A 26,085-nucleotide genomic window follows, 5' to 3' on the forward strand; every position below is an offset into this window, starting at 1 on the left:
CCCCCGCAACGGAGAGGCACTCCTCGATGTTAGCCTTAAACAAGGCTGCTCGCCTCTGCCTCTCCTCAGGGGGAAGGAGGTCACAGAGGCAGCAGGAGGAGTCAAGGTCGGCGTGGCGGGGACCTAGGCATCCTTCGCAGGTGTCGTGCCGGTCGAAGCTCAGCATGTAGCCGGTCTTGCAGGACGGGCACAGGCAGATGGTGTTGGTGTTGGACATCGCGTTGTTTGAAGATCAGTGCTAGTTGCTTGCTGAAGAAAAATGGGAGCCGATTACCCGCTCTCAACATAATTTAAACGGACCGAGTGGGGCCCACACGACAGGTGAACGTGGACTAAATTTTTCAGTGCGACGCTTTGCGTGACGGGATAAAACCCACAAGCGACAGCCTTAAAGGGCGAAGCCTATACAAAATAGATCTTAAGTCTATACTTTTTGGTGCATTTGAATCAGATCTTCTACATTACAAGTTAATAGGCTTAAGGAGTGTCCAATTCTGGTCCTCACTGACCTGCAAGATTTATTTGTTTCTCTGCTACAATACACCTGATTCAAATGGTTTAACTCCCTCCTCAGCAAGTCATTAAGTTTTACAAATCTTGTAAGTCACCAGTTCATTTAAATCAGGTGTTTTAAAGCTGGAAAACATCTAAGTCCTGCAGGACAGTGGCCCCAAATTCAATTCAATTCAGTTTATTTATATAGCGCCAAATCACAACAAAGTTGTCTCAGGGCACTTTACAGGAACATTCACATACATAAAAGCCAATTAGTAAAGTTCTCTATCTAAGGAGGCCAGCAGACAAGTTGAATCTTGGCTTTGTTGCAGTCTCCCATCCTGACCACAGTTTGACACTTGTTACATTTCCTTGAGTTACTGTCAGAGTTATTGCTCTTCATAGCACCAACAGAGCTCCTGTTCAGTTGCATCTCCTAGTCCAGCAGAGCTGCAAGAGCAGGAAGCAAGAGAGGCAGCAAGTGGTCCGTGGGGCCCGGCCCAGCAGAGTCCCTCAGACCAACACACATGTTATTGGAGACCCTCTCACTGTGTTTGACGATAGCTCTTTAAGTGAAGTGGCGGATGATGAAGACAGGTATATATGCAGTATGCCATGTTTAAATTATAAGTTTATTTCTCTTACTAACCCAGTTCGACATTATTAACTTGAACCCAAAGTGTATTACACAAGCACTGAGTTGGTTAATGGAGAGAAGATTCAGCCTGGAGGAATTATGACTCTCTGTTTCGAATTGACTAAAACACAAAACCTTTTTTTTTACTTGTACTCTTAGATGTATACATTTGTGCCTGAATGATTAACCTACAGAAAATATGCATATGCATTGGATAAACAAGTAAAAGTACTAAAGTTAAGTACAACAAATTTGTTTCTGTCTTACTGGTTTATGTGAACACAGACTAGTAAGTAAAATTTACTATATATATCAGAACAGAAATACACTCGGTGTTCGGTCACAATTTAGCAAGACAGCACTCTGCTGGTGCTGGGTGAAATTAGGATGGAATTTCTTTTCTTACTTACAAACCAGATTCCAAAAAAGTTGGGACACTAAACAAATTGTGAATAAAAACTAAATGCAATGATGTGGAGATGGCAAATGTCAATATTTTATTCATAATATAACATAGATGACAGATCAAAAGTTTAATCTGAGTAAATGTAACATTTTAAAGGAAAAATATGTTGATTCAAAATTTCACAGTGTCAACAAATCCAAAAAAAGTTGGGACAAGTAGCAATAATTGCGAATTGCGCCGCTCAAGGTGGCTGCATGTTGGAGCAGCTCTGTTACTTTCATTCAGAGATGTTGCTTTTAGAAACTTTAATTCCTCTTTTTCTGGATGTAAATCACTTTTTTGGATGATTGTTTCCTCTGGTATCAGATGCTGTGTAGCTGGAAGTATTTTTACTGAAACTTTTTTAGTTTTGGACATTTGTTATGATGCGTAACCATGGCAACAAGGCAGTTTTCTACAACCAGCAGCTGATTAACATCTCAAAAGCTCAACTAATATCTCAAATACAGCTCCAAATCTCAAATGAGTTGAAAAGGATGTTCTGTGGATGCATTCTCATTTACCTGCCAGCTGTACTTGAGTGTCTGACCACTGAGATCCTGGAACTAGCAGGAAACACGGCTCATGACAGTGGAAGGACATGATCGTCCCTCGGCACCTGCAGTTGGCTGTCCACAGTGATGAGGAGCTCGGCAGACTGCTGGGAGGAGTGGCCATCGCTCTGGGAGGAGTTCTGCTCTTCATTCGTGCGGTCCTACAGCTCGGGGGAACCGAGAGGCCAGCCAAGTCTGGGTGGACGGATCGGACGGCATCTGCAGCCAGTTTCTTAGGATCCACTGTGGGATGGACCTTTACAAGAGATCCTTCCTGTCTACAGCCATCAGTATCTATAACATCTCTTAATGAAATGAGGATAACGAGTTACTACAATAAATAATTTCCCTCTGGGATTAATAAAGTATTTTTGAATTTGAATTGAATAAGTGGCTGGCAAAAGGAAATTGAGCATATAACGAACAGCTGGAATACCAATTAACACTAATTAGGTCAATTGACAACATGATTGGGTATAAAAAGAGCTTCTCAGAGTGTCAGTGTCTCTCAGAAGCCAAGATGGTAAGAGGATCACCAATTCCACCATTGTTGCGCAGAAAGATTCAGATAATCTGGAACAATGGCTGTGCATAAAGGTCAAGGCCGTCAAACTCTACTGGATGCTCGTGATCTCCGGGCCCTTAAACGTCACTACACCTGAAACAGGAATGCCACTGTCAAGGAAATAATAGAATGGGCTCAGGAATACTTCCAGAAAGCATTGTCAGTGAACACAATCCACCGTGCCATCTGCCGTTGCCAGCTGAAACTCTACAGTGCAAAGAGGCAGCCATTTCTAAGCAACTTCCACAAGCTCAGACATTTGCACTGGGCCAGGGGTCATTTAAAATGGAGTGTGGCAAAATGGAAGACTGTTCTGTGGTCAGATGAGTCACGATTTGAAGTTCTTTATGGAACACTGGGACGCCATGTCATCCAGACCAGAGAGGACAAGGATAGCCCAAGTTGTTATCAACGCTCCGTTCAGAAGCCTGCATCACTGATGGTATGGGGTTGCATGAGAGCTTGTGGCATGGGCAGCTTGCATGTTTGGAAAGGCACCATTAATGCAGAGAACTATGTTCAGGTTCTAGAACAACATATGCTCCCATCTAGACGTCATCTCTTTCAGGGAAGACCCTGCATTTTTCAACACGATAATGCCAGACACATTCTGCAGCAATCACAACATCATGGCTACGTAGGAGAAGGATCCGGGTACTGAAATGGCCAGCCTGCAGTCCAGATCTTTCACCTATAGAGAACATTTGGCGCATCATAAAAAGGAAGGTGTGACAAAGAAGGCCCAAGATGATTGAACAGTTAGAGGCCTGTATTAGACATGAATGGGAGAGCATCCCTATTTCTAAACTTGAGAAACTGGTCTCCTCTGTCCCCAGACGTCTGTTGAGTGTTGTAAGAAGAAGGGGGGATGCCACACAATGGTAAAAATGGACTTGTCCCAACTTTTTGGGGATTTGTTGATGCCATGAAACTTGGAAACAACAGATTTTTCCCTTAAAATGATACATTCTCTCAGTTTAAACTTTTGATCTGTGATTTGTGTTCTATTCTGAATAAAATATTAGATGTTGGCACCTCCACATCATTGCATTCAGTTTTTATTCACTATTTGTTTAGTGTCCCAACTTTTTTGGAATCCCGTTTGTAAATTATTTTCCCTATGAGAGTTGCATGTTTGGCTTCAAGTTCTCAATAATATAAGTGTATACTGCATTATACCGTTACACTTACAACTGATCATTTATCTGCAGCTGATGCACAATCATCAATTAGATATATACATTTTTTCTTGTTTTTGTTATAATCAGGTTGACAACTGCTGCACTACAGAAAAACAAGGTAAATACAAACACTGTATTGTATCTGGATGGACTGATAGAAGTTGGAGTACTTGAAACAAAATAGGTCACATTTTGTTTACACTTTCAGAATTCTGAAGAAATGAACTGGGAAGAAGATTTTGATGAACTCACGCAGTCCTCAGACACTGCCACAGATGACACAGACTCACCCATTTCTGGCTACCGTCATGCATCCCTTCTTATTCAGAAGATGGACTCATCAACTTGGGGTATTGTTACGTTTGTACTAGTGCCTGACCGTTATGGAAATTTTGGCTATAGCTGATGCCTATATTGGGAGGGGAGGGTTAATGCTGATAACTGATATAATGGCTGAAAATGTTTTAGTTTTGTCCACCCCCAAGAATCTAAGTAAACAGTGAGTGGAGCGGGGCTTGTTTATTTAACGTAGCTGTTAGCAACCATGAATCTAAGCTAATCAGATCCATGCTGTACAATTTAAAGTCAACTTTATTGTCGTTTCCACCACATGTGGTACATGAGGTGGAACGAAATTATATACACAGGGTCCCAGTTACACCCAAAAGTATAAAATGTCAGCCATCCGACCACTGTGCCCTTTTCGTTTTTTTTTATTTTTTCATTTAATCTTATTTAAACAGGTTAGTCCCACTGAGCCATGAGGACTCATTTACAAGAGACACCTGGATTTTAACAAAGAGTGATGACAACAGTGGATAACAACAACAACAATAGATATTCACAAATGATTCATATAATATTTTTTTTTTTTTCTAACATTTGAAAATGGAATAGGTCTCTGGTTCAAATCCCGGTCCGGAGGCCTTTCTGGGTGGAGTTTGTATGTCCTCTCTGTGCATGCGTGGGTTTTCTCCGGGTGCTCCGGTTTCCTCCCACAGACCAGAAACATGAATGTTAGGCTGATTGGTAACTCTAAATTGTCCCTAGGTGTGAGTGAGAGAGTGAATGGTTGTTTGTCTCGTTTGTCTCTATGTCCCTGTGATGGACTGGAGACCTGTCCAGGGTGTACCCCGCCCCTCGCACAGTGATTGCTGGACATGGTCACCAGCGATCCCCGTGACTCAAAATGGAAGAAGCGGGTAAAAGATAATGGATGGATGAAAATGGAATGATAATTAAAAGGATAAAGAAATGTAGCGAAAAAGCAGCTAGACTACGAGGTGATGTGGAAAACTAAAAACTTTTATTCCCAGGTAGAGAGAAGACGCACTATGACTCAGTAAAACTGAGAAGAATAAAGTTTTTACCATTTAATTTAGATAAGGCAGGAAAAGTTACAGGTTTTCGGTGTTGAAGCTTCGGTCCGAACCGTCATGATGGGGATCTCGATGACAGAAGCCCCAAACTCAGGGAGTACCTCAGCTTTTCTTGGCCCTAGACTCCACCCTGGACAATGGGTGGAGTACAACCTGAGTGCATCAATGGGATGGCTATGTGTAATGGAATGGACTGTACTTATATAGAGCATTTCTATCTTATCGAGATACTCAAAGCGCTTTACAATACCATCTGTGCCTCATTGACCCATTCATACAGCACTCTACATCTCTACAAAGCTAATTGAACAAATCATTCTAAAGAGACTAATCAGAGCTTTATCACATTCATACACTGATGGGACACACATCAGAGGCAATGAGGGGTTCAGTGTCTTGCCCAGGGACACTTCAGCATGTGACTGCTGGTGGATTTGAACCCCCAACTCTTGCATTGGAGGACGACTGCTCTAACCCCTCAGCCACAGCCGCTCTAGAGTAGCCACGCCCGTCTAGTGTAGACCATACTAGTCATAACTGGTTTAACTGATGATAACAGTGGGTGTAGTGAAACTATTTAAAATGTGCGTGTGTGAGCAATAAAAGAAAAAAACAACTCCATATTAGGGATTGGATCCAGGACATCTCATCCTTGAACAGATATACCCAGCCGTGTCCGATCAGAGACAGAACCAAAGTCACTTTCTGAGCGGGCAAGGCAAGGCCGTACCAGGTTCAACTGGAGGACATATTTAACAAAAAAATAAAGTATAAAAAGAAACGGTAAATAAGGATCAAGATATACACTAAGATATACGCTAAACAAACACCAAACAGTATGCTAAAAGATCTAAAATACAGTATATGCTAAACACTAATGATGTATAAATTAGGGATGGGACCGATCCGGTATTGGGCTCTGGTACCAGCATAATTTACGTATTGGATTTTTCCGATCCAACCTGCAGAGATTTCCGATCTATGATGCATGTCTGTGTCTGCTGAAACGGTGTCCACATGTGACTCCTTGCCTGCTGCTCTGCACGTTGGCTTCAAACTAGGGAATGGATTTCCTGAACGGAGGCGTGTGTCATGAACCCAGAGTAATAAGACCCGCCTCACATTCAGGAAATCCATTTCATAGTTTGCAGCCAGCTACAACGTGAGGGCTGAGTTAGCAGCACTGTGGCTAACAGCTAACAAACTTTTCATCTAAATATGTCCGCTGTGTGGAAGTATTTTACACTAGAAACACCACAAAACAAGACAGCAACATGCAATGTCTGCAGAGCCATATCGCCACATTAAACCGCTGTAAAGTTAGTTTTACGTTGGACATTCGAGCTCCGGGGCTTCAGTGGGGTGCTGCTCTTTGCTCAACCCGAAACGGCCAACTCGACCCCTTTAAAACTAGGAATAAAAAAAAAAAACATGTTTTGTGTTAGCAGAATTTAATTCTAACTTTAAAACTTATCCAACATTAATACAACTTAATTCAAGTTTCCGTTTTGGACAGGCATGCATATATTTGTACAAATTGTACTTGAGAGGAGATTATTACAGCCTCATATAAAATCAATGATGATCATGATATCGGAACTGGTATCGCACGATACTCAGATTCAGGTATCGGGATCGGATCGGAAGTAAAAAAAAAACATAGTGGATCAGTGCATCCCTACAAAAAAACGTTGGTTATGCACTGTAACCCCAGATTCTATGAGTATAGTCAGAGTCAGAGTTTCTTTATTGTCATTCGCACCTCATGTGGTACATGTGGTGGAGCTAAATTATGTACACAAGGTCCCAGTTACATCCAACAATAAAATGTATAAGAAAAACAGTAATAACATCTAAGATATGAACTAAGAAAAACATCAACTAAATATACACTAAGCACTCATAACATAAAAAACATTGAACATCAGCACAAACATGAACATGAGTCTGTGAGCGGATGTGCACGCATGCACATCCCTTTAAGGCTAATGCTAGTGGGTTTATCCCTTTGCGCGCAACGCAGCACTGAAAACTTTAGTTCGCGCCCACTGGCTGTGTGGGCCCCACCCCCGGTCCGTATAAATTATGGTGAGACCGGGCAATAGACCTTTTTCACTTCCTGTTATTGCGAGTCTATGGAAATGCAAGGATTTTCTTTCGCTGATGTGGAGGAAATCGCAGCGGTGAATTCTTGAACCAATAAACTTGAGAAAGGATAAAAGTTCTTCCATGAAGAATATATCCACAGCTATCAAGGTAAGAAAAGACGTAGCTTAGCTAGCTAACCGTTAGCTACAACATATGAAGTACATAAACATCGTAATAAAGCCTAATGTAGTGTGCTAAATTATTTGGAATATTTGAGACAGACGTGGTATAAACTTTTAAATGATATTTTAATATTTTGATATGTGTTTGCCATTACAGTTTGTGAAAGAAAACATACTAGGTGTTAGTTATAAGTGCTATAATGCTTGATGTTCAAATTGTGCTTTACTTCTGCATAACTACAGGTCAAATATCGTCGAGGGACAGGTAGTTGTCAGAGCTAGATGCTTCAGGTCCAGAAGAAAAATGAGGAACCACAGACTGCAGGTTTGAAACAGTCAGGAAGCCAGTTGGCTCATGTTCATTAGAGTTCCTGTTCATTTATGACAGCTGAAGAACTATGACATACGATGGACAAATGTACTACTGAGAGCTTACAGTAACATCTTCCTGTTCAGTGGTTAGTTTGTCTGTGGTAGCAGCATAGTCTGTTTTGTTCTGCTGCTGTTTCAGCTCATCTTCAAACTACAATCTATTACTTGTTTAAAGCTAAATATGTTATAACAAGTATTATATGTATGTGCTAAAACAGTTATGTTTTAGATCTCACTGGATGACAGCAGGAGAAACTGAAGTCCCAACCACTTATCGCTCTTGTCCTACAGGTAGATGGTCTCTAAACTTTGGAGCTGGTACCATCCAGATGTGGTCCTGTGCCACAGGGCTCAGAAGTTTTACCAGTGCCCACCTGAGAAGTCCTGCGTAGCATCATTCTGCTCCACACTTCCCTGCTCTTCCTCTGATGCTGCAGTCTTCCCATGATTTGTGTCCACACTTCACATCTTCAGTCTCTGCAAGTGTCACTGGAAACGTCTTCTCAGAGGCCAGAACCAGGGAGCAGTCCAGATGTTCTGCAGGGGTGCAGCTTCTACAACCAAGGCTTACTGCTGTTTCCGTGTTGCAGAAGAAGTGTGGAGGAGGAGTGTGCTGACATGTTTTACTTCAACACCTTCATCCATGTGTTTATATCAATGCAGTAAGAATCATAAAATGTACAAATCACATCTTTTGTTCCTTCATATTTTTAATATTCAGTCTCGAGCTGTGAATCACTGTAAATATTGTAAATAGTTGTTACTCATGAAAAATACATAAATGTGCCAATTTATTTAAAATGAAATTGTATAATTTGGGAAAAATATCTATAATCCACTTCAATTTATAGTGTACAGTTATAAAATGTTAAATAGTTAAGGGCTTTTTTTTTTTACTAGATATTGTAAATTACACTTGTTTTTCTTTCAATACAACTGAATCAATCCACAAATTAAATAAAAACAGTACAGTATGCTGCTCAAGTGTGTTTTAATTGAAGAATGTTTAAAATAATTCAAAACCTTTAAATAACTAATTACATAACACTAGAACAATATGTAACAAGCTGGGTATGGATGTTATTTTTATTTTATAAACTTACTGCAACACCACCTCAGGACTTTCATCCAAGGACATAATTTATACACAGAAGACACTTGGGTTTGTTTACAAGTAAGCAGGAAACTGTTCCAAGATACAATATACATTTTATTAACACTAAGTTAAAAACCTATTCTAATGGAGGCAATAATGATTCTGAAATATTGAGCCAAGGCCGAGGCTTTCCAGTGTTCATTCAACTAAAAGACTAAAGTTTGGTTCAAGGTTACATGAGCAGAAATTCACCCACAAGCTGTGATGCAGGAGACACGAGTGGAACGGAACCTACACGAGACTGGACTGGCACCTTCAACCTGGAATATAACTATAAAATTAAGTACACAAAAATAAATATGAATCATATTTAAGAATTACAAAACAAACAAACATGGGCCTCACATCACATATAAAAATAGTTAAAATTGGCCCCAGCCCTTAGTTCAGCCAATCTTCTCTCAGGTAAGACGCTGCCTATTCATGGTGACTCAAGCAGGAGTGAGAGTCCACCAACACAGGACTGAGCAGAATGAGGACAGCTGGGATTGCACCAGTAAAACCACAAAATAAAATATGATTAGCAAGCTCATTTCAATTATTGAGCCTGTTGACATTAGTATTATTATTGTTGACATTATTTCCATGAAGATCAATAAATTGTGAGTCAGTGTAACTTGATCTCTCCATGACAAGTTTATAATGTAGCATCTTACTGTGATATTTACCTGTGGGTGGATGTGCCACCAGGTGAAGTGAGTTTTACATGGACTCCAGTAGCAGCTTCAGTCTGGCTAGCTTTCTGAGAGAGGACAAGCTGCTGTTTCTGAGCTCTCTAAAAACAGACTCTTAGCTGGTGCAGTGAAATTATTCCAGGTGAAGAGAGAAGCTCAACCTTTAAAGCAGCTGGCGGTGGATCCATGAACAAAATCCTCCTGAGTGAAATGCAGCTACATACAAGTGCTCCCTGGCTTTATGCAGAAGTTGGGACCCTCATCTCTTCTGATCGCTTGGATCCACTGCCTCCTTTGGTCTGGGTACGTTGTGAAAAGCATGGTAGGACAGATATGTATCCTGATGCATGCTCAATAATCTTAATCTTATCAATAAGCTTAGCACAGCATGTCAAGTCCAAGACTCGACAACAAAACAAGTTTAACTTACTAATAACTCATCAACAACATCATTATTCCAATAACAACACATTCAGTGTAGGACAACACTCCAGTAGTCAATTACATGTCAGGGAGACAGAAAAGTGGGTGAAGAATTTATCTGACAGACTGCTCACCCAGCCGGAGACAGAGATTCTTGCCAGGGGACTGAACTTTGCGGTTGCACCAAGTAGAATTCCTCTGGTGGAGTTGATCACAGCTACTGAGTCAGCCATCCGCAACAACAAAATTAAAGAGGCTGAAGCAGAACAGCTCAGAATCAAAGTTTCAGCCTGCCTCAGCAATGCCAAACCACTACCTTCCAACATCAGTAGAGAGGAGAGGGATGCACTCACCACTCTTAGCAAGGACAAAAACATCATCATTCTCCCAGCAGACAAAGGAAGGTGCACAGTGATTTTGAACCAGAAAGACTATCATGAGAAAGTTATGACACTCCTTAGTGACTTAAACACTTATGGACCTCTGAAAAGAGATCCAGGAAGTGGTTACAAGAAGAAATTGATAGATTGCCTGAAAATTTTGGAGCGGGACAAGGCTATTGACCGTTTTCTGTACCACAGACTGTACCCAGGGGAGTCCACACCTAGTCTGTATGGTTTACCACAAACAAGGTGTACCTTTAAGACCAATCGTTAGCATGGTTAACTCTGTCACTTACAATGTTTCCAAATATCTGGCGTCTGTACTCATCCCTTTAGTTGGCAGCTCAGAACACCACATACAGAACACCATGGACTTTGTGGATAAGGTGAGGGATGTCATCATGGAGACTGATGAAACAATGGTCTCTTTTGATGTCACATCACTCTTTACGTGCATTCCTGCTGATGATGCAGTAGAGGTGGTCAGTTTAAGATTAAAATCAGACACCACTCTGAGCAGCAGGACCACGCTTTCCACAGAACAACTGTGTCAACTCTTGAAACTGTGCCTGCAGTCAACCAACTTCACATATGGGGAGCAATATTATAGGCAGAAACATGGGTGTGCTATGGGGTCTCCAGTTTCTCCTATTGTTGCCAACCTGTACATGGAGGAGGTAGAAAAGAGAGCCTTGACATCCTTTTCAGGGACACCACCAAGTCATTGGTGGTATGTTGACGACACCTGGGTTAAAATTAAATCTCAGGAAGTCCAACATTTTACTGACCACATCAACTCTGTGGATAAATACATCAAGTTCACACGAGAAGATGAAAAAAATGGCAAGTTGGCTTTCTTGGACTGTGAGGTCTCAGTCTCTGATAGGACATTTGCAAACTGAGGTGTACCGCAAACCCATCCACACAGACCTGTATTTGCAGTTTGACTCCCATCACCCTTTGGAGCACAAGCTAGGAGTCATCAGGACTCTGTATCACAGAGCAGACAGCGTCCCCCTAACTCAGGAGCCAGGCAGAAGGAGAAATCCCACACAAGACAGGCTCTAGAGCAATGTGGATATCCTAACTGGGCCTTCCTAAAAGCAGAGAAGAAACCCAAACAGGACTCCAGTCAGCCAACAGGTGAAAAGGAGGAACCCAGACCCAGACCAGTGGTCATTCCATATGTTGAGGGAGTATCAGAGAAACTGAGACGTTTATTTTCTAAACATAACGTCCCAGTGGCTTTTAAACCCCAAAATACATTACGGCAAAGACTGGTTCATCCCAAAGATCCAGTCCCCCGGCACAAACAGAGTAATGTTGTGTATGCTGTTCAGTGTCATGAGGGCTGTGATCAGTCTTACATCGGGGAAACAAAACAGCCACTGGCCAAAAGGATGGCCCAGCACAGAAGATCAACATCATCAGGCCAGGACTCTGCGGTCTACACTCATCTCCAGGCCAGCGGTCACTCTTTCAGGGATGAAGATGTGCACATCCTGGATAGAGAGGAACGATGATTTGAGAGAGGAGTAAAGGAGGCCATCTTTGTGAAAAGAAACCGTCCATCGTTAAACAGGGGTGGAGGCCTACGTGTTCAATTGTCCCCCTTTTACAATGCTGTGGTTGCTAGTATCACTCAGCCCTCTGTGAATAGTTAACAGCCATCAGTGTGCTAATGATCCATTGTTAGGCTGATGGTCCTTCTTGAGCATGTGATCAGCTGGTTTTGGTTGTCAGCAGCAAAACTGGTTGATCCACTCTGAGAAGGTGCTATTTAAGAGAGTGAGCTGAATACAGCACCTCAGACTGAGGAAATCTCTCGGACGAGAGATGAAACGTTTCTACATTTTTTGTTGTTTTGCTTTGTTTTTTTGTTTTTTTTGAATGTCCAGAGGACCAGATTTAACTATTTTAGATAGGACAGATATGGTTGTTTTTTTGCCCCACAAGAACAGCCAGGAACTGAACAAAAGAAACCGCACCAAGACTGAACCATTTTCCTCACTGTCTAAAGCTAGCGCTATAGCCACTGGAAGTTGTTTAACACCACATCCACTTTAAAATGCGGGAGTGTGAAAAAGGTCTATCGGCTCCCAAATATCTTTTTTCTTCAGCCTTTTAGGAACCAATGAGGCCCAGAGCTTAAAGGGCTGCGCCTATACTTATAGAATCTGGGGTTACAGTACGTAACCAACGTTCTATTTCGTATAGGCTTCGCCCTTTAAGGCTATCGCTAGTGGGTTAAAGGCGAAGCAGGATGTAGTCTATGCCTCACTGGGTCCATTCAGACACAAACATAAAGCATCTGCTCGCACAAAAAACCATTGTGAACCATTCCATTGTAGATTTGGCTTTATGTTTTGGATCATTGTCTTGTTGGAAGATAAATTTTCGTCCCAATTTCAGGTCTCTTGCAGACTCAAACAGGTTTGCTTCCAGAATGGTCCTGTATTTGGCCCCATCCATCTTCCTATTAATTCTGACCATCTTCCCTGTCCCTGCCGACGAAAAGCAGGCCCAAACCATGATGCTGCCACCACCATGTTTGACAGTGGGGATGGTGTGTTCAGGGTGATGAGCTGTGTTGCTTTTACGCCAGGCCTATCGTTTTGTATTGTGGTCAAACAGTTCAATTTTGGTTTCATGTGACCAGAGCACCTTCTTCCACATGTTTGGTGTGTCTCCCAGGTGGCTTGTGGCAAACTTTAAACAACACTTTTTATGGATATCTTTGAGAAATGGCTTTCTTCTTGCCACTCTTCCATGAAGGCCAGATTTGTGCAGTGTACAAGTGATTGTTGTCCTATGGACAGACTCTCCCACCTCAGCTGTAGATCTCTGCAGTTCATCCAGAGTGATCATGGGCCTCTTGGCTGCATCTCTGATCAGTCTTCTTTTTGTTCGAGATGAAAGTTTAGAGGGACGGCCGGGTCTTGGTAGATTTGCAGTGGTCTGATACTCCTTCCATTTCAATATGATTGCTTGCACAGTGCTCCGTGGGTGTTTAAAGCTTGGGAAATCTTTTTGTATCCAAATCCGGCTTTAAACTTCTCCACAACAGTATCTCGGACCTGCCTGGTGTGTTCCTTGGTCTTCATGATGCCCTCTGCGCTTTGAACAGAACCCTGAGACTATCACAGAGCAGGTGCATTTATACGGAGACTTGATTACACACAGGTGGATTCTATTTATCATCATCAGTCATTTGGGACAACGTTGGATCATTCATAGATCCTCACTGAACTTCTGGAGTGAGTTTGCTGCACTGAAAGTAAAGGGGCCGAATAATATTGCACGCCCCAGTTTTCAGTTTTTTATTTGTTAAAAAAGTTTGACACATCCAATAAATTTCATTCCACTTCACGATTGTGTCTCACTTGTTGTTGATTCTTCACAAACAATTAAAATTTTATATCTTCATGTTTGAAGCCTAAAATGTGGCAAAAGGTTGAAATGTTCAAGGGGGCCGAATACTTTCGCAAGGCACTGTATCACACTGCGACTGCATGCAGGCAGGTGAGAGCTAAAAAGTAAGGCTCCATAAAACAAATAAAAATCATTCTGTCAGAACCCTGAGAACAGAATGGGTCATGGAGAAAGTAGAAACATCACATAGATAAAAATGAATAAATGAACACGATTATGACCAGGCAGCCACCATACAAATATCCTCCACTGTCATCCCTCCATGCAGAGCCGTGGAGGATGAAAACCTTCTGGTGGAATGCGCTCTGAGATTCTCTGGAGGATCCAGCCCAGATGAACTGTAAGCTTCAGAAATAACCTCGCACAACCAGTGTGAGAGGCACTGGGTGGATAGAGGACGTCCCGTAGAACTGTCCCTGTAATGCACGTACAGACGCTGAAAGCGGCCGTGCGATTCACACGAAAGTGCGTGCACGGGACAGAGGAGGTGAGATGTTGCTTCCTCCTCAGAATTATGAGGAGGAGGATAAAACCCATCCAAGGTTATCACTCTCGATCTGAATGAGCTTGTGATGCTTTTAGGAGTAAAAGCAGGATTAGGACGCAGTACAGCTGAACTGCCGTCAGCTTGAATTGTGAGGCATGATGGAGCAACAGAGGGAGCAGAAAAATCACTCATTCTCTTTGCTGATGTCAGAGCTAACAGCAGGGCTGTTTTAAGTGATAGAAATTAAAGTGAAACCTGATCTAAAGGCTCAAAAAGAGCTTTGATCAGATTGTGCAGGACCATCGTTAGGTCCCACTGTGGAGCTAGTGGATGTGACACAGGTCTATGTCTCCGTACACCTTTCAGAAAACGCTTCATCAGCGGGTAGTTAAAAACTGTTCTGTCACCGAAACCCTCATGACAGGAAGAAATAGCTGCAACATAAGTTTTAATTGTTGTGAACGCTAAATTTCTGTCCATCAGTTGCTGTAGAAATGACAGCTCACTACCTAGTGGACATGAGATGGCCTCCACGCCTTTCTCTGCGCATCATCGCTGAAAAGCTGTCACTTTGATGTGTACAGCGCTGTGGTAGAAGCGGCACGTGCGCTCTGGATCGTACGCATCACATCCTGTGGAAGGCCCATCTTTTCTAAATGGATCCGTTCAGCGGCCTGATCGCCCCCCCCTCCATGGCAGTTTCCACGGCCGACCCGATATCAATCGCTGCAGATTCGGAAACCACGGGGCGCTTATGTGCTTGGGAGCTAGGAGGATTACTGACAGTTCTTCCTCCCAGACCTGGTCTAGGGTCCGTGATATCAGTGGGACTGGAGGGAATGCATAAAGGAGCATTTTTTGCCACGGGCTGTGAGCGAAGGCATCCACCTCTAACGGTGGGTTGTCCCGTGGGCTCAGTGAGAACCATAATTGACAATGTGCATTCTCCCGTGTGGTGAACAGATCTACTTCTGCTCGGCCAAACCTGTTCTAAATCCGAGAGATCAGCTTGGGACAGAGGCTCTAGTCCCCGTGGCGGGGACCGCCCCGCGACATAATGCCCGCTTCCCTGTTCAGGATGCCGGGAATGTACATTGCTCTGATGGAGAGCAAGTTTTTGTGTGCCCAACACAGCAGCTGTCTCACAATGCATAACAGTTGGGCTGAGCGCACGCCTCCCTGACGGTGTATGTAATCTGCTGTCACTTTATTGTCTGTGTGAATCAGAACATGCTGATCCCACAGCAGCAGAGCAAAATGCTGAGTCACGTTCTAGACTGTGAGAAGTTCTAGCACATTTATGTGAAGCGACGTGGTCCGGCCACTGTGCTCCCACTGCCTGGGACAGACACGTTCCTCCCCAGCCTGACAGGGATGCGTCAGTGAAAACTGAGACGTGTGACGTAGGCCTTCTGATGGGAAATCCCTCTGACAGAATGAGGGGGTTTCCCCAGTGATTCAGATCGGTTCTCATGGAGGGGGCACAGAGATCATCTGCCTCTTCTGGCGCACAGGATCTATGCGCAGGCGGGCGAACCATCTCTGAAGGCGTCTCTTGTGAAGCAGGCCCAGCGGAACCACGACGTGAGCCGCTGACATCATCCCCAGAAGTCGCTTGACAGAGTTGTCACTACGTTACATGGTTTGACACGGCGGAGCTGAGTTGACAGAGCTTTGGCTCTCGGCTGTAATAAACGGGCTCTCATTGTGTTAGAGTTTAGCTCCACTCACAGATAAACAATCATCTGGGACGGGAGAACAGAACTTTTTTCCCAGTTTATAAAAACCCCCAGGTTTAGGAGGTGTAACACTAGCGTTTTGGTCTGTGCAGCTGCTTCCTGCCTGGACCGAGCTAATAAAAGCAGATCGTCCTGATAAAAAATAATTGTCATTCCTGCCATGTGTAATGGCTGCAGAGCAGTCTTCACGCATTTTGAGAACGTGCGTGGAGCGAGAGAATAACCCAACGGTAGCCTGTTGTACTGATACAGAATCCCCTGGAAGGAGAAACGCAGGAATTTCCTGTTTCGGAATGATGGGAATGTGAAAAAAATTGTCAGATCTATAGAGGTGAACCAGTCGTTCTGGTGAACGTTCTCCAGCAGCTGTTTGATTGTCAGCATGTGGAATTGTCTCTCCATGATCGATTTGTTGAACATGGACAAGTCGAGAATGTGTCTCATCCCTCCGTTTTTTTTCGGAACCAGGAAGTAGCGGGAGTAAAACCCAGTGTTTTCATCTCCATTGGGAACTCTGGAAATCACGTTTTTCATCAGAAATTCCTGAACTTCTGACTGGTGAGACGAGCTCTGTTCTGGAGATGACAGAACCATCTCTATAATCCCTCTGAACGGTGGGAGTTAAGCTGCGAACTGCAGCGTGTAACCCCTGCTGATCAGACGGTCCATCAGTCTGTATCACATGTGGTGCGAATGACAATAAAGAATATCTGAATCTGAATCCAATAACTATCAGCGAGCATGATGTTGCAACTAGCCTCTTTAAATTAAAACCAAACAAGACTACTGGCCCTGATGGCCTTGAATCCTTTTTGTTAAAAGGCTGTGCTGCCCAATTGAAAAGTGTCTTTACATAGCTTTTCCAGTATCGTATCAATTTGACAACAATGCCAAAACCATGGAAATTTTCAATAAAATAAAGCCAGTGCCAAAGAAGCTGAGTTCTGTTGCACTTAATGATTTTAGGCCTATTGCCATAACTTCCATATTATGTAAAACTATGAATGGGTTCTTGTCGGTCATCTGGTCAGTTTTGTGGGCACTGCTTTAGACCCACTCCAGTTTGCATACAGAAGCAACAGAGGCACTGATGATGCTGTGTTGACTGTTGAATTCAGTTACAAAACACTTGATGAGCTCCAAATGTTTTCTGCTTTAACTCAATGAAAACTAATATTTTAAAAAGGCTCATTGATCTTAATGTCAATTCTGGCGAGGTTCTCTGGATCAGAGATTTCCTATCATGTCGTCCACAAAAGGTCTGTGGTGGTGGTAACACTTCTGATGTGCTCACAGTGAGCACTGGTTGCCCTCAAGGTTGTGTTCTCTCTCCTGTGTTATTCTCTCTTTTTACGAAAGAGTTTGTGATTAATGACCACAGTTGTATTTTAATCAAATTTGCCGATGACATGGCTCTAGCTGGACTATTGATGGAAAAACATCCCACAGGTGAAGCTTCTTATTTATCTTACAAAAAGGCCCTGGAGACAAGGTGCTGTCAGAGTAAGATAGATATTAATGTAGCCAAGACAAAGGCATTAATTATATGCCCTAAACAAGACCTTAAAGTGAAGCCAGTCTCACTTGATGGCCAACTTGTTGAAACTGTGGCAAATTTTAAATATCTAGGGTCATTCCTGGACAGTCAGCTCATCTTTGCTGAAAACAGTCAGTATATATTTAAGAAATGCTCACAGAGACTCTTTCTTTATAAGAAGTCAGCAAATTTTAGAGCTTGTGTACAAGGCAATTGTTAATTGTTTTAACTTTTCACCTCCCTGCCTGGTATGGTCATCTGAGCTGTAGACTAAAAAACAAACTTTTAAGGATTGGCTCAATGGCAGTTAAAATAGTGGGGAAACCACAAAAAACTCTGTCTCAACTGTTTGCAGAAAGAACAAGGAAGATGGCAAGGAATATTTTAGCAGATATTACCCATCCTCTTTTTCTGTCAGTTTGAACCTCTGAGCTCATGAAGGCGTTATAGGGTCCCTCTCTCAACAAAGAACGTCTATAAGAAGTCCTTTATATGCCCCTTTTCCACTGTTACAGTGCGGATCAGGTCAGTTCGGGTCAGCTCAGATCGTCTCGTCTCGTTGCGTTTCCATTTACACTTCTGGACCGGCTCTGTAGGCGGGGACTAGAATCCAACTCGTCTTACCACCTGGTGGCGGTAGTGCTCCCTTGAGCTGTTTACTAGCCACCACTAAACGTATTAGAAGAAGAACACCCTGAAGACACGATGTTGTGGAAGAGATGTCATGCTCTAATGGAGTACCTCATGAGCTGTAACTTTTAAACCTGATTCATAATCCTACCTTACTGCCTTCCCTGCTGCTTTAAATCCATGTGTTTTACATTTTAGTATAGATTTTTACTGTAAAGATGTATTAAAAATATCTTCACTTTTATTATTTGCAGATATGCACAAGGTTCATGTTAAAATTGCAAAACATCACACTGTGCTGTAATCTTTGAAACTGCTTTTATAATAAGATACAGACTTGAAAACAATTAGATTAAATGTTGTCCTTAAATTTTAAAGGTTTGTCTTTCATTAAATTTAAAAACATAAATGTAGTACTTATGAATCTTAAAAAGTTAAGTCTGGTCCTCTGGACATTCAAAAAATAAAACAAACGCATTTTTTTTAATTGTTTATTTATTATAAACTGTATTGTTTGTTTTGTGAATGTCCAGAGGACCAGACTTAACTTTTTAGATTTTTCTACCTGGATTATTGAGCAGCATCAGGATATTAATTAATAAATAGTCAGCTGGTTTGAAAACACCATGGGGTCCTAGAAGAGCTGAAGAGGTGGCTGTTGATGTCTGTGCCTCCCTGGTAAAGCTGCTCCCCCCACGGCCCTGAAGCAGAAGATGATGGATGGATGGATGGATGGATGGTCAAGGAGGAGACCATCAAACAGCAGGAGTGGTCAGTTCAGGTGAACTCCTGCCTGTTTGCTTCAGATCAGCTGTTCAAATCTCTGCAGGTTCAAATAAAAGGTGCACCAGGACTTTCAGCTGAATCTCTCGGGCCACAGTTGTACAGCCGATAACTGATTACTGATCACTGATAACTGTCCTTTCTGGATTTATGACTTTTTTTTTTGTTTCACTTCATCCTAGAACAAAACATTTATAACATAATAACAGTTGAGCAGATTCTGGTAATCTTTTCTTAGGAATCATTAAAGATCAAATGCAACTGGAAATTCTTCTCAACTTCCAGTATGAATTTAAACAAACACTATATGCACTTAACATTGTAAAATTTGTTTAGGAAATTTAATGTTCAAGGACACCACTTAAGAAAAAAATTGTTTAATATGAAAAGTAAGAAGTGAAAAATGTACAAAAATAAAAACTACTGCGTCCAACTAATGATTGTGTATCTGTGTCCCTTGTCTCACGGGCTTCATCCAGAAGAAGACACAAGTGTTGTTCCTGCTGTGTCCGCTTCAGTTCTTCATGTTCATTCAGTGATGAAATAAGACTTTTATTTACTGGACTCTTTTCTCTTTCTCTTCACTAGAAAGAAGAAAAACGTAGTTAATTCAAGCTACATACTGTTTTTGAATAAATGCATAAAACAAAGAAAGGTGCAGCTAACAGCTATAATAGATATATTAATCTTAATAAACTGATAAAATAAGAAAATGAAAAATAAATGGATTTAAAAATAATGAAAATAATATAATAATAACAATGGATATATGAATCAGAAAGTTTTATACATATACAGATATTCTTTATTGTCATTCGCACCACATGTGGTCCATGTGGTGGATCAAAATTATGTACACAGGGTCCCAGTTACATCCAACAATAAAATATAAAAGAAAAACAGTAGTAAGATCTAAGATATGAACTAATAAAAACATCAACTAAAAATATGATAAGCTCTAATAGCATAAAAACATTAAACACAATACGCAGAACAGCAGCACGGACATGAGTCTGTGTGAACAGATGAGCACGAATGAACACAGCAACATGAAACAGATCAGCAGCAACATGAAACTGATCAGCAGCAACATGAAACTGATCAGCAGCAACATGTGATTTTTCACAGTGATTATTCTGGTTAGAGATTCATGAGGCTGCACAAACTCTAGTTCATGTTGCTGTTTGACGTATTGTTTTGATTGTTTACTGCTATTAGTGCTTAGTGTTTTATTAGTAGATGTTTTTTAGTTGATATTTTTCTTAATTCATATCTTACATATTATTACTGTTTTTCTTTTAGATTTTGTTGTCTGTAACTGGGACCCTGTGTACATATTTTCATCCCAATTCAGTATTTATTCAACATTTTATTTTTTTACTTTAAAAATAAAATAAATCAAGTCCTTATGGGCACAGATAAAGTGATGTGGAACATGTTGCATCTGTTCTTACCGAGCACAGAAGCTGCAGCGTTGTGCTGCTCTGTGAGGTGCAGCTGGGCTGTGATGGAGACCTGTCAGGTGCAGACTCTGCTGTTGGAGCAGGAGCAGAAGCCGGGAGGCTTGGAGGGTTTAATGTGGAGTTTAGAGACGGACCATCACGCGCTGAAATATGTTCTGGATAAAATACAGTAAGAAACGGGACCGGAGGACAGTTAGCGTTTATGCAAATTAGCTTAGCATCGTAGCACCGATGTTGTCCTATTATGGCGTCAGCCTCTTTTGTTAGTTAAAAATATGTTCAGAACCAATGGAATGAGTAACTTAAAATATGTTTAAAGTTAGAAAACACTCACCATCTTCTATAAATGATTCAAGTAGAGCAGTGGTTGTGTCCAAACCACCCTCTAATCACTCCATCTAGCTCGCTTTGACTTTTTTTGTCAGCCACCAAGCACAACAACACCTGCACTTCTGCATTTGACCACAGCTTTGATATTGTTGTTTTTGTATATCTTCAAAATACTAAAAGATACGCTCCTCGAGTTATCGCTAATGGCAGGTGGTAGAGAAAAATGGCGGATCGGGTTGTTTGGAAAGACTCCACAGACTCCTCCCCCGACCAATCAGTGACTGACAGTGTTTCTGACGTCACGGCTCATCTCGCTTGGACCCCTTGAGAAGCTGGGCCAGAATTCTGGGAGGTGAGCCGGTCCCAAGAACCATGGAAAAGACCTCAAACATGGGTCAAGCCTGAAATATCCGACCCGCGCTGTGACAGTGGAAAAGGGGCATTATTCTGAGTGCAATAACCATTCTTAACCAAACCAAATTATAACATGTACATATGGTATGCAAAATGTTTTATTTTATGCACAAATTGTTGATGTTTTTGATTGTATGAATGTATTTTATTTTATGGTTGGAGAGCCGAAGGAAAATTTCCACCTTGGTGGACAATAAAGTTTTATCTTATCTTATCTTAAGCATACAAATAGAGAATAACAAATGAAAATAAAATGGTAGTAAAAAAAGTAACAAAAACCATCTAGGTTGTAAGGCAATGTAGAAAACTAAAAACAAGAACGTCTGCATTGTTTTTTCCCATGAACTTAGCAGATGTTTGAAGCCACTTAGAGAGGTCAAGGTTGAGAGCTTTAGATCTTTTTGCAAGATATTCCAGGAAACAGGAGCGAAGTAGGAGAAGGCCCTTATGCCTAGTTCAGTCTGCACTGAGAGAACACTGCATGTTATAATGCCCTGAGAGCGCACACTGTAGCTGCACTCACACAGAGACATGTAGGAGGAGATGTATGAAGGCAGCAGAACAAAAAGTGATTTGAAGATGAAAATGTACCAGTGAGAGAGTCTGCGTGAAGTTAATGATGTCCAGTTAACCAGTGAATACTGGGAGCAGTGGTAGTTACAGCCAGTTATGAATCTTAGTGCACCATGATAGACAGCATCCAACATCTGCAGAGTGCTTGCAGGAGCATTCATGTAAATAATGTGACCGTAGTCAATGGAGGGAAAGAGAGTCTGTTACAAGGTGTTTCTTAGCATTCAGAGTTAGACAGGATGTATTTCTGAAAAAGAAAAACAATTTAACTTTCAGTTTCCTTACCAAGTTTTCCACGTGGAGCTTAAAAGAGAGATGTGAATCAACCAAGATATCTAAATATGTGTAGGAATCGATAAACTCAATAGGGACACCATTTGAGGATAAAATCAAAGGAAGAACTGCTGGGACCAATTTCCTCTTTGAAAACATCATCCCTTTGGTTTTATCAACATTTAGGACAAGTTTGAGACTGAACAAATCAGACTGGATGATGTCAAAAGCAGATTGCAAAGCTGGAATACCTTAGGAACTGTTTTAGCTCGACAATAAACAACTGTGTCATCAGCCTAGAAATGTAAAGATGCATCAGCGATGCTCTGAACTACATTACCTATGTAGATTGTAAAGAGGGTGGGTCCTAAGACTGAGCCATTGTTGACTGTTAAATAACTGGAAGAAGTACCATTATGTTGAACACATTGCCTCCGGTCTGAGAGATAAGTTAGTGAACCAACCAGTGATATGTTCTGAGAAACCAATTTCTGAGAGCTTCATGGTCCACAGTGTCAAAAGCTTTAGACAGGTCTAAGAAAAGTTCAGCACAATAATCCTTAGCATCCAGTGCTTCAACAACTTCAGTAAAAACCTTCAACAAAGCAGTCGTTGTGCTGTGTTGTTTCCTGAAACCAGATTGATGTTAAATGAAGAAAATGTTAAATGAGTCCAAATACTTTTTGATTTGAGAGTTTATCAGTTTTTTAGAACCTTGGCTAAAATGCAGAGTTTAGAGATTGGTCCATAGTTGTTCAGTAAGGTGGGGTCACCTCCCTTCAGCAAAGGTAGAACAAAGGCTGTTTTCCAATCGTCTTCACATCTTTGTGACTACACCTGCTAAATTTCATCTTAGCAGGTGTGTATCAGAAAAAGCTTTAACCAAATTTAAAGATTCTCTTCCATCGTTTTCCTCTAACTTTGCAGAGAAAGAGAGCAGTGACTTAGATCATCTGGTTGATAAACTTATAACTTCTTTGCAAACTTCACTTGATAAAGCTGCTCCGCTGAAAAAGAAAGCAATCAATCAGAGGAGACTGGCTCGTTGGTTCAATTCCGAGTTATGTATTTTAAAACAGGCATCTAAAAAGCTGGAAAGAAAATGGCACTCCACTAAAGTTTAAGAATTTCACTTATCTTGGAGACATAGCCTGCTAACATATTAAAAAAGCACTCCTTAATGCTAGAACTTTATATTAATCATCTTTAATTGATGAGAATAAAAATAACCCGTTTCCTTTTCAGCACCGTTGCTAGTTTAATGACAAGTCCTATCTCTGTGGAACCATGTGTCCCTACAACTATAAGCAGGGATGAGTTCATGAGATTCTTTATAAATAAAATTATTTCAATTAGGGAAAAAAAATTCAAACCAATCTTCTTACTATCGTCTCTGATTATGCGTCAGATGAGACGGCTTTAAAAATGTCACTAGAACCTGATTTATGTTTGGACTGTTTTTGTCCTGTTGAGCTCTCTGAATGATCAAAAATAATAGCTTCATCCAAACCATCCACATGTCTGCTAGATCCCATCCCACCATAGCCATTTAAAGAGGCATTTCTCTTAATTCACCACTTGCTTTTGACAAGATTGGATGCTTCCCTCCCTCCCTCTCCGCTTTGCTTTGCTGCTCTGTCTGTCTGTGAAATTGCTGTGAGACTCTCTTGCATTTCTTCCAAACCATAATTATGGACTGTTTTGACCAATTGGTCCCTCAACTCAATTTACAACATTTCTTCAAGAGAAGACAGGCTTTAGGCGAGCCGATTTGCCCTGTTGACACGCACGCATGCAGCTGGATATCTCATCGACTTGGAAGACTTGATGATGTGTCTATCTCTGCTGCTATCTGTGGATTTTAAGGACGCATATTTAATTGGATTTTCGATAACTGGTTCCTGCTAATTTGGATTCGGCTGGCTGGTTTTATCTACAATCAAGGAAGTCGTCTGCAGCAAATTTGGACCAAATATGCTGTTTGCCTTTTTGATGGCTTGGTTCGTGTCTCGTGTACCCGGACTCAAATGCTTTGGGCTGAATGGATCAGATCTTGGGGATTTTACTCAGTCACGTTCCATCGGTGTGGCCATGTTATTTTGGACATTTCGGAACCGAGTTGACCAACACAGACTCAAGGTAGATGTCATTAAGTTCTGCCTGTCCCCAAAACAACTGTGTGTTTATCTAAATTTTGGTTCCCTTGGCTGGCCTTGAAGGTCATCTTATCTGAATTTGCCTAGAAAATGTGATCTGATGCTCACCACCCCCTCCCTGAGGAATTTCCAACTGATAACCAGATGAAGCAGATGAATAAACTTTGTGTCATCATTTCAGGACTCTTGGATTCTAATAGATGTTATCCTTGGCCATTCCTCGACATACCTCGATAATGTTTATGGATCTCACCGGAGGACATTGACAGATTACAGTGACCTCGAGAGCATCTATAAACGTTGTTTACCGCTCTCGTCTCCAATTGCAGAATGTCTATGTAAATATGTGCTTGTTTGTGCGAGATGTTTTTTTTATGTTAAAGGTTTTTTTTTCTCAGGCAAGAAAAAAAAAAGTCTGATAGGAATTTTTTTGGCCTCCAACTCCTACATGTGTCCAGTTAACCACTGTTTTTGTCTGTCCAAACAGGTCTCACTTGTAAATGAGTCTTCGAGGCTCATTGTGATTTATCTGTTTAAATAAAGGTTGTATGAATGAATGAATTAATTAATAACCACATCTTGGATCTGCTTAATTGTCTCTAATGAATGGTTACATACCACAGTGCTTAAAGGTTGCTGTAATTACACCTTTACTTAAGAAGTCTGACCTTGATTCAGAAATTCTGGCCAACTATAGACCTATATCTAACCTAACTTTCATCTCAAAATTCTAGAGAAAATAGTTGTAGATCAGTTGTGCGATCATCTGCAAAGAAATAATCTGTTTAAAGAGTTTCAGTCAGGGTTTAGAGCTCATAGCACAGAAACGGCACTAGTGAAAGTCACTAATGATATTCTCATGGCCTCTGACAATGGACTTGTGTCATACTGGTCCTGTTAGACCTCAGTGCTGCATTTGATACAGTTGATCACAATATTTTACTACAGAGGCTTGAATATGATAATGGGATTACAGGAGCAGCTCTAAATTGGTTTAAATCATATCTATCTGATAGATTCCAATTTGTAAATGTAAATAATGTATCTTACACGAAAGTTAGTCATGGTGTTTATCAGGGTTCACCTCAAGGTGCTTGGGCCAATACTCTTTACCTTATATACTGTATGCTTCCATTAGGTCAGGGGTGTCAAACTCACTTTGAAAAGGGGGCCAAAATTAAAACCTTTTTCAAACTAAGGGTCAATTTCAAAAACTACATTAACTCAAATCACATACCCAACATATTTTCTTGGATGCAGGTTCCTCAACAAGACTTTGATTGGTATAATTTGATGTTCTCTGTTGTGCTTTCGACATCATAATCAAAGATTACTGAAAAAATTCAAGAGTAATAAATATTTTACGTTTCACATATCATCTTGGGGGCCAGAAAAGATGTCAACGAGGACCACATTTGACCCCCGGGCCTTGAGTTTGACACATCAGAGTCAGAGATTCTTTATTGTCATTCGCACCACATGTGGTACATGTGTTGGAGCAAAATTATGTACACAGGTTCCCAGTTATATCCAACAATAAAATGTAAACAAAAAACAGTAATAACATCTAAGATATGAACTAAGAAAAACATCAACTAAAAATGCACTAAGCACTAATAGCATAAAAACATTACAATGAACAGCAGCACGAACATGAGCAGGAGTCTGTGTGAGCAGATGAGCACCCATGAACACATCAACATGAAACAGATCAGCAGCAACATGAAACAGATC

General features: G+C 41.3%; 1 protein-coding gene across 1 annotated transcript in view; it reads left to right on the top strand.

Moving 5' to 3' along the window:
* Positions 1 to 26,085, top strand: part of LOC119416522 (ankyrin repeat domain-containing protein 26) — a gene marked incomplete at its 3' end in the record, with an annotated part of 163,667 nt that overhangs the window by 39,700 nt on the left and 97,882 nt on the right. Inside the window, 2 exon segments of the mRNA XM_037683752.1 lie at positions 3,965 to 3,995; positions 4,086 to 4,227. Coding sequence (XP_037539680.1) covers positions 3,965 to 3,995; positions 4,086 to 4,227 — 173 coding nt within the window.

The sequence above is a fragment of the Nematolebias whitei genome, chromosome 10 (genome assembly GCF_014905685.2).
Source record: "Nematolebias whitei isolate Nwh7 chromosome 10, NemWhi1, whole genome shotgun sequence".
NCBI classification, from domain to species: domain Eukaryota; kingdom Metazoa; phylum Chordata; class Actinopteri; order Cyprinodontiformes; family Rivulidae; genus Nematolebias; species Nematolebias whitei.